This window comes from Delphinapterus leucas, chromosome 19 (assembly GCF_059928025.1).
Source record: "Delphinapterus leucas isolate spDelLeu-1000000601 "Yukka" chromosome 19, BTC_Dleu_Yukka2, whole genome shotgun sequence".
Classification (NCBI taxonomy): Eukaryota; Metazoa; Chordata; class Mammalia; order Artiodactyla; family Monodontidae; genus Delphinapterus; species Delphinapterus leucas.
In genome coordinates, this window is record NC_143147.1 from 18,781,657 (window position 1) to 18,791,403 (window position 9,747).

General features: G+C 53.1%; 1 protein-coding gene across 5 annotated transcripts in view; it reads left to right on the forward strand.

Moving 5' to 3' along the window:
- CAMKK1 (calcium/calmodulin dependent protein kinase kinase 1) overlaps positions 1-9,680 on the forward strand; it is a 35,261-nt gene extending 25,581 nt beyond the window's left edge. For 3 of the 5 annotated variants that reach the window (XM_022595942.3, XM_022595945.3, XM_022595943.3), the window contains one exon: positions 3,455-9,680. In XM_022595942.3, coding sequence (XP_022451650.2) covers positions 3,455-3,599 — 145 coding nt within the window. In that variant the 3' untranslated portion in view covers positions 3,600-9,680. The other 2 variants (XR_002647689.3, XM_022595944.3) reach the window with 2 other exon arrangements.
- The last annotated feature ends 67 nt before the right edge of the window (positions 9,681-9,747 follow it).

Genomic DNA, 9,747 nt, shown 5'->3' on the forward strand with positions numbered 1-9,747 from the left:
GGGCTTAACACTTCCCAGCTATAACATTCTATAGTTCTGTGACTCAAGTTTAATTTTGAAAAGCAGGTTTTACCTCGTCAGAGTCCCAACATTTGTCCTTGATTGTCTCTGTTTTTTATGCTTTGGGATAATTGTAGAAACTCTACAGTAGATTTAAATGAGATTGATCCTTTTTAAAGGTATCAAAATCCACTCATTGATCATGTTTTAAAAAAAAGGTCTTAGGGGAAAAAAGCAGATACAGGAATCTACTGAATATATGACAGAATCCTGAGACCGATAGGTAGAATCTGTCCTGTGAACAAAGAAAAGAAAATGCAAAACCAAAGCCCTTCGACCCAGGACCATGGGGGCTGATCTAGGCCAACCTAGAAGGCCTGTGACCCGGCTGGTCCTTGAGGGTGCAGGGAAGTCAGCTCAGGAAGGTCAGATCTGGAGAGGCTCCGGAAGCCTGGCTGGGAAATCTAGATTTGGTCTCCAGGCAGTAGGGAGCCACGGAGGGTTGTGGGCTGAGACTAGGGGTGAGGAAACCAGCAAGGGACCACAATGCAGGAGAGTGAGACTGAGATGGGCTTAGAAAGGAGGTGAGGGGGGATTTGAGAGATGTGGGCATAAATGCCCGTGAGTGTGTGTGAGTGTCCTCGTGCATGCAGTGTTCTGACCCCTGAGGTCCCTCTGCCTCTGGTGTCCCCTGAACAGGAAGGATGGGTGTGGTGAAGGAGGCAAAAGCCCGGAGCTCCCCGGCGTCCAAGAAGATGAGGCTGCGTCCTGAGCCCCTGCATGCGCCCAGGGCCGCCTGGCAGCACGCTCATCCTGCGGCTCCAAAGGCCCCCTGCCCTCATGCCAACAGCCGCCCCTGCGGGCAGGGGGCTGGGGACTGTGGCCCCTCTCCCGGCCCTCCTCCCCTGTCGTGCTGCATGACCTCCACAAGTGCGTGTCCAGGGACAGGATCGGAATGTGTGTCACCTGGGGTTTGGGGGGGGGGGTAGGGCTCCCACAAAGCCTTTTGTTTCGTCCTGGCTCTCCCTGGCGGGACCCATTCTTTGGGGAAGCTGGGTGCCCGTGGTGCCTTAGAAACCTCACCGGCTGGTTGGCAAGGCCCAGGGGCAGGAGGCAGGAAACCAAGATGACAGGTGGAAGCCTCGTTTGCTACCACTGCAGAGGCCGGGTGGGCGTGGCTCAGCCGCCACCTGCACAAGGAGGGGTGTACCCTGCCCTCCTCACGGGGGCGCTGCCAGAGCTCTTGTCTACTGAGAACACTGACGTGGAGGCTCTGGGCCCTTGGTGGGTATTCCTGGGCCTCACTGGGGCGGGGGCCAGTATTGGAGAATCCAGGTTCCTCTTTCGTTATCTTGTTTTTGGTAACTTGATGGGGGAGGTAGGTGCAAAGCTCTGCCTGGGGACACGTGTCGCGCTTTCCTCCAGCTTTGGGTGGTTCCCGGCATACCCACCAGCACTTGGCAGCCAAGTGGATTGGACTGGCCTTCCCGGATTGTGTTTCACACTCTGGAGGATGGGCTGAGTGAGGCTTTGAGCAGAGGCCTGAACCAGGAACACCACCCTTCCCTGCCCGCCTCCCTCCCTCCCCCCGTGGCGCCCCAGAGCCCTGGCTGCCAGAGATACCAGGGCTGACATCGACCGAGGGCCCTGGACTCACAGGGCTGAGACCTTGCAGAAGCTGAAGTAACTGAAATCCAGTCTGCGATCCAGCACCGGCCTCCCCATCTGGTCCTGCAGGCTGCCCTCGCGTTCCAGTGATGAAGGACCAAGTGCCCAGGTTGGAGGCCTCGCTATAGCTGGAACCCTGGTGGGGTGTGCACGCTGGCAGGTGGCCATGGAGAGGTGGGCCTTCTGTCGCTGGCTCACCCCAGAACAGTTGTCATCCCACCTGCTCAGAGCTGGAGCCGACTTCTCTCTGGGATCAGTGCCTGGCTTGCTGGCTTGGCCTTGACTGACCAAATGCTGAAGAGACTGACCCCCAAAGGAAAATAAAGCAGGACTCCAATACCTGCCCTGAAGACATGGGCCAGACAAGGGATTTCAGTCACCCTCACGGGGCTCCTGTTGCAGGAGAACTCTGTTCGGAAGGGAAGGAGGTGGGGCTGGAGGAAGGCTGCATCCCGCGTGTGTCTGTGCCTGTGGGTGTACATCGCCTCTCCATGCACGCACGCCCGTGCGTGCCCATCTGCTGCACACAGCATGTCTTGCACCAGCACGTGCATCTGTAATATAGTGTCTATGTTTATTTAAGGCTCTGAGCAGAACGCAGCCAGTTGTCGCCAGGTCCACATTTCTCCCTGCTCCTCTGCACTAAGTCATTGTAACCCAGGGCTTAAACAATAATTCGGTACTGTTCTTAAAAACACTTTTTATAGAGTTCATGGGAGGCCATTCACGGATCAGCAGGTTTTCCCTGAGCATCTCTGTGCTGGGGCCTTGGAGGGTAGGGGTTTCAGGGACACGCTCCCCCCTCGCAGAGCTCAAAGGTGGGCCCGGCTTCATTGCCCATGCTCACCCCAATCACTGAGGGTTTGGATTGGCATCATTGTTTCTGAATGTAGCACAAGGGATGGACAGACTCCATAAGAGTGTTTTAAAAATTAACTTCCTAGGAAGTGAGTTAAAAATAATAAAAGCCCTTTCCTGAGTTAAAACAAAACAACCCCCCAAAGCTTGGTATATGTACCTTTTCTGCATCTGGGTGTGGCTTTGCTAGCTTTTCTGCAGGGGTCTGAGTAGGGCAATAGTGGAGGAGCTCTGGGGGTGGGGGAGGGAGGGAGGGAGGGTTGATTTGGAGGGGGAGGGGCTACAGTCCAGGATGTGGCTCAGTCTCCTGGGTAGGTCCTGTGGCCCCTCCTTGGGAAGAACAGGGTGTTTGGGAGCCAGTGGGTGGCCCATCAGGGCATCCTGCCTGTTTTGCAGGGGCCCAGGGAGGCCAAGGTCTGGTCCTTGGGAGCCACTCCTATTCCTCATGGGGCAGAAGTCCCAAGTGAAACCTCACAGGAGTCCCTGTGATACAGGCCAGTGTCCTCCCAGTGCCCCCTTAGCCTTGGGCACTGGTACTAACTGTTTGGACCCGGCAGCTCCCTGCTCATAGGAGGCCTCTCCATGGCCATGATGAGAAAAGTCATCTTTGAAGTCAGATAGCCTTCATCTTGAATCCAAGCTTTGCCATGTAACAGCTGTGTGCCCTTTGCAGGTCATCAGAGTAGTCTCAGCTTCCTTGTTGGTACAATGCAGACAATATCGGCACCTCCTCATGGGGTTCTTGTGAGGTTAAATGAGGTATTTGTGCCAAGCATCTGACATAGTGCTTGGTACATAGTAAGTACTCAGCAAGTGAGACCCTTAAAAAACAACCCAAAGAACTTTCTGCCTCTGGGGCTGCCTGAAGCCAGCCTTAGAGACCCGAAGCTCAACACACCCTGCATGACTGGTATTTGCTCATCTGCAGAGCTCCTCACCAGGTGCTACTGGAGACCAGCCAGAAGGAGATCAAGCCAGAGGCTGCCCGTCGTGGTGATCAGTTTTTCTATCTGAGAAATGGAGACCAAAGCTGCTGCTGCCTGTTTCCTGGTCGTCCTGCAAAGGTCCCATGAGGGCTACACCAAGCCCTCTGCAGGAGGGGGTCCTGGCCGCCAGGCAGAAGTTCCCCAAACGCCACTCCCTCCCGACCCTCGCTGTCCCTCAATTTTGGACCCACCACCTCTCGCTTCCTTACTGGTCTCTGGCTTGGTCCTCAGTGCTCCAATCCATCCTCTTACAAGCTGCCAGAGTGGTCTTTGGGCACCCACCGGACCACGCCCACCCCTCTCGGTGCTCAGCCTGGGGTTTGAGGCCATTGCCATTAGCCTCCCAGGCCTCCCTGGACGCTCTCCTGACCCATGCCCTGCCCACCCTCCCTCCAGCCACTCCTTGCTCCCCACGGCTCTTCAGACTCACTCACCCACTCCTCCCGGACACGGCTATCCCCCACCCCTGCCTCTGTTGATCAGTGTCGGCCCCACCCTCCAAGGCCTATTCTGCAGTCGGGAAAGATCCTCAGGTTGGATCATCCCAGGTGTTGGTCACCAAACCTCGTGCCTGGGTTTGACAGTACAGATTGTCACGCACAGGAGCTTCGAATAGGACCACGATGTCATTTCACCACGAGGACAGCCACACTACGTGGCACACTAAGGTAGGGAAACTGAGGCTCAGAGTCACACAGCGAGTTAGGGAAGAGCCAGGCCAGAGCCCAGGCCTCCTGTCCACACCCCCACCCAGGTTCCCACGTCAGCGGCTGGGAAAACCCGAGAGCCCTGTGTACAGGGAAGGACACCTGGGAAGATGGGAGATGGAGGTTGCGCTCCCAGGCCTAACTACACGGGGGAGCTGAGCCCAGGCCAGGGTGTCCAGCTGAAGGCTCGGGGCAGTCCGAGATTTGCCCTGGGAGGTTCTGGTTCCTCGCGGAGAATGACTCTGGGCTCCGGATCCCACAGGAAATTTGCCTGGTCTCTGCTCCCCCCAACCTCTATCATAGTATATGGTCTCAGCCTGAAGGAGAGGAGGGATGGGTGATCAGGGCCACTGAGGCTTCCAGTTTTCCCAGGGGAACACCCAGATGCACTGGGACTCATATAAACACCTGTGCCCCCCCCCCCCCACAGGCTGGCACACCTACGCAACCTCCCCTTGGGCAAACAAGCAGGCCTATCTATGGGGCTGCCTCCTGGGCCACTGGGGATCCACTGAGGGAGGCTGGGGAGCCATGCGGTGGGTGGTACTGGGCCCTGGGGGTCAACTGAAGCCCAGAAGGAGACCAGGAGGGGCTGGGAGGAGACTATCCTCTGTCTCACCTGCAGAATAAAGCCCTGGCCGCTCCCTGCACTGCTTCAGCCTCCTGATAGACTGGGTGTCCATGGCTTAAATGACCACCTCCTGTCCCTGGTCCCTTCCTGCACACGCACGTGCGTGCACACACACACACACACACAGACACACACACAGACACACACACACACAGACTGACCTGGATCTGCCCTCTGAGGTCTCATACATCCACTTCTCCAGCTAGCATGACCCAGGGAACAAAGTCTGGGACCTCTCACTCTCCAGGGCAGCTGCCAGTTCCCACCCAGGTTGGGCTGACAGTTTATCATTAGCCCATGCCAGCTCTGTGGTCAACTTCCATGCTCTCCCCACTGCCTAGGCCCCCACCATCTCCAGGTCACCTCCTCCAGGAAGCCTTCCCTGGTCCACAGCCCCAGAGGCACCCTTGGCATGTGGTCTGGTGTCTGGTTCATCTCCTATAAGACTGGAAACAAGGCCCAGGGATTGCAGCCTTACCTACCGGCTGAGTCATTTTCACAACTTGTTATCTGTCTATTCACTGATCCGCCATGATGAAGACCATTGGAAAAGCATCTCTCAACTGAATCGCAAGAGTGGGACTTTCCCTCTGGGAACCCAATTCTCTCCACCTGATCCCTAGTAAGCCTCTTCGCTAGGCTGTATATCTCTGGCCTTCTCTGTTCTTCCCTCCCTGCTCCTCAGCCTGCAAACTAGCTCAGGTCTTCCCTTAACTATTTCCCAATTTCCACCGCCTTGGCTTTCTGAAGGCTGCTGTCCCACACACCCAGGCATACAGGAAGAGCCCCTCCTGGCTTCTCTCTCAGATGCCGTCTGCGCAGACTCCTTCTTCCCTGTTACTTCCTGGCTCAGTGTGTCCCGTCCCCAGCAGCGCTGGTCCCTGCTTGCTCTGGTCACAGTGCATGCTACTGGCTGATGCTCTCTGCACTGAGAGCCTTTTGACAACCCCTCCCCCCAGTCCTTTGGTCTCCCCAAGACCTTCCCTTCCCCATGGCCTAGGCACAGGTCCACACTGAAGGAATGGAACCACAACAATGGGGAACCGCAACATGGGAAGGGGCTAGTTAAACTTCTTCGCCCTCGGTCTCCCCCAAGCGCAGGGGATCAGCCTTGAGGCGCGGAGCTTTCACAGGAGAGGATCCACATGCCCTCAGGTGCTCTCGTCTTCTTTCAGGTAATCTTGCCAACATCCACCCACCTCCCTGGGAAATGCACCCCAAAGCTGAGAGAGCTCCCAGCTGTAGTCTGCCCTCTCCCATTCCCAGTTCAGCATAAACATCAGTTATCAACCTGGCTACATGCTAAAATCTCCCAGGGAGCTTTTAAAGAATCATCCACCCTTAGAGATTCTGATTTATTTTGGTCTGGAATGTAGTCTGGGTGTCAAGGTTTTGTTGTTGTTGTTTTAACAAACAGACTTTATTATTTGGAACAGTTTTAGGTTGACAGAAAAAATGAGTAGAAAGTACAGAGTCCCATACACCCTCTCACCTGCCTCTCCCACCCCCCAGTTTCCCCTGTTAGTATCATTTGCCTTAGTGTGGTACTTTTTTTTTTTTTAAAGGTGGATATATGACAATGTATTTTTAAAAAATGTTATTTATTTTTTTATTTTGGGCTGCATTGGGTCTTTGTTGCTGTGCGTGGGCTTTCTCTAGTTGTGGTAAGTGGGGGCTTCTCTTGTTGCGGAGCATGGGCTCTAGGCGTGCTGGCTTCGGTAGTTGTGGCACGCGGGCTCCAGAGTGCAGGCTCAGTAGTTGTGGTGCATGGGATTAGTTGCTCCGCGGCATGTGGGACCTTCCCGGACCAGGACTCGAACCCGTGTCCCCTGCATTGGCAGGCGGATTCTTAACCACTGCGCCACCAGGGAAGTCCTGTCTGTGACACTTGATCACTTCTTTTATGAAACTCTCCAGTCTGTCTCAGTATCCCACTCTCCCGGTTTCTTCTATGAATAGAAAATTATCCAGACATTGGAAATAAGAAAAAGGAACAGGAAAAATAGGCACACTGATGTTGTTTCAGTGTAGTGCCGGCTGCTCTCTAACATGCCTGTTCCACCTGGGATCATCTCATTCTCTAGGGAAGGGTACCCTGGCTTGACTTCCGATTTACTATTGATTAGGGTATTTTGCAACTCTGTAAGAGCAGAAGTTAATATATAGAAAATTCACAATGAGCAAATCATTCTTTTTTTAAATTTATTTCTTTTGAGTAAATAATTCTTGTCCAATAGTAATGCAAATTTTTTCTGTCTGGTAGAAAAGGGAACCCCAAAGGTTACAGTTTCTTGCCTTGCAGAGCATTAACCTCTGTGGTTAAATTCATTTCAATATTCCTTTGATTGACCAACTTGGTATTCATGCTCAAATTCTCTTTTGAGCTAGTCTTAATATCTTCCTGGGGACTTCCCTGGTGATGCAGTGGTTGGGAATCCGCCTGCCAATACAGGAGACATGGGTTCGAGCCCTGGTCCGGGAAGGTGTGCCACAACTGCTGAGCCTGCGCTCTAGAGCCTGTGAGCCACAACTACTGAGCCCGCACGTGCTCCACAATAAGAGGAGCCACCGCAATAAGAAGCCCGCATGCCGCAATGAAGAGTAGCTCCTGCTCGCCGCAACTAGAGAAAGCCCGCGCACAGCAATGAAGACCCAATGCAGGGCCTCCCTGGTTGCGCAGTGGTTAAGAATCCGCCCGCCAATGCAGGAGACACGGGTTCGAGCCCTGGTCTGGGAAGATCCCACATGCTGCGGAGCAACTAAGCCCGTGTGCCACAACTACTGAGCCTGTGCTCTAGAGCCCGCGAGCCATGACTACAGAGCCTGTGTGCCACAATTACTGAAGCCCGCGCGGCTAGAGCCCGTGCTCTGCAACAAGAGAAGCCACCGCAGTGAGAAGCCTGTGTACCACAATGAAGAGTAGCCCCTGCTCGCTGCATCCAGAGAAAAGCCCGCGTGCAGCAAGGAAGACACAACACAGCCAAAAAATAAAATAAATAAAATAAATAAATTTACTTTAAAAAAAGACCCAATGCAGCCAAAAATAAATACATAAATAAATAAATTTATAAAATCTTACTGATGTCCTCATTCATTAATGAGGATTAAAAGCTTTGACGTGTTCATTTAATATTTGGGAGTCATGTTTTTTAACTTTTTTGAAAATTGTTCTTTGCTGCTACTAGTGTTGTGACCTCACCTCAGCAGGCTGCACTAAGGAAAGGAAGGGGCGGTGGGGGTGAGTTAGGTGAACAGAAAGGTACAGGCAACAAGGGCTTTTCTGACAGGAGTCTAGGACCCCTGGTGTTTGCTGGATGCCCTGGCTTGCCCTGGATTCCTGATTCTCATGCCAGCCAGAGGTCCCCCAGGGAGCTGGTTCTCCTCTAAACTGTGCTGAATTGCAATGCCTGAGTCCTCGAGGCTCTTACCCTGCAGGGAGAGGGGCCTGCGCAACCTTCTCTGCTGGCCTCTTGATGTCCATAGCTGAGGAGGGATTGCTTCCTCCTCTCCCCATGCCCCACCCCCTCAGGCCTATGGAATACATGTAATGGCGCGGTCTGTGACTGTGGCCCAAAGCTGGCCAGCTAAGTACAAACTTTCTTTGAAATGTTCTTTAAAATTCATGCAAGTGCATTCCATACATTTAACCCAATCTTGTAACTACTGTGTCCCTTTCATCAAGGAAAACTAGCCCTCTAAAGAGCTCCATCTCGTGTTTGCTCTGTGTTTTAGACCATATTTAAAAAAAAGCAAAACCAACCAACCAAACAAAAAACTATGATGTACTGTACCCCTTCTGTCTGATCCTGTATCTACATATAATTATCTCATTTAAGCCTCACAACCTCCCATGGTGGGTAATGACCCATTTTACTGATGAAGAAATTGAAATTCCTAAGGGTTAAGTAGCTTGCTTGCCCAAGGTCACATGTGGTGTAAGGGGCGGAGCCAGCCAGCTTGAGACCCAGGTGTGCCTGATATTGATCATGTTCTCCCTTGGTTTATAATTATTTGCTTCTCCATTGTCAGAGCTGGTAAGGCCTTGGAGACCCTAGGATCCCACCTCCACCCTCCTCAGATGGGAAGACAGGACCAGAAAGGGGTCAGAACTAGCCCAAGGTAACACAGGGAGGAAGGTGCAAAATCAGGACTCAAAGCAAAAACTGACCAGTGGCGCCCTCTGGAAGCCTAGAGGACACTCCCTCTCTACCAACCAGGTTCTTGTTAGAAATGTCCGCAAGAAACCACGCTCAGAAGTCTCCAGTAAACCGAGCCCTTGGGAGACACGAAATTAGCGTTCAAGCTCACTACCCTCTTGGAGTCTCAATTTTGCGGTATGTAAAATGGGCCAACTATTGGGAGACTTGAGACAAAGGTTGTCAAGGCAAGTGCATTGTAAACCCACAGACTTGCCCAGAAGTGACAGACCAAGGCTCATTCTGGTTGCTAAGGCTCACATCCGGATTTTGTCCTTTAAATAGCCTGTCACCTTGGGTAAATTTCAATGCCTCAGTTTCCTCAAATGTGAAATGGGGATAGTAAAAGTAGAAAGTTCATTGGGTTGTTGTAAGGATTCAAGCGCTTGGAACAGTCACTGGCAGGTAATGATAATTCAGTAAAATTAGCTTTGATTACAAGTTTACTGCTCAAGGTGTAGCTATTTTCTAAGCCCAGACTGTAGCGAACTGCTCCAGGCCCCGCAGGGGGGTGGCCCTCCAGCAGGCCCTGCCTCCGTTCCCACTCGGTCCCGCCTCCTCTTCACCAGATCCCGCTCCAGCCGTCCAGGGTTCCTCTCACCGCCAGAGGGCGTCGGCGCTGAAGAGAGCCTTCTAGCCGCAGCAGGCGACGCTCTAGGTAGCGGCTGCTCTGTGGCCTGTGGCAGTGGCGCTCTAGCCCG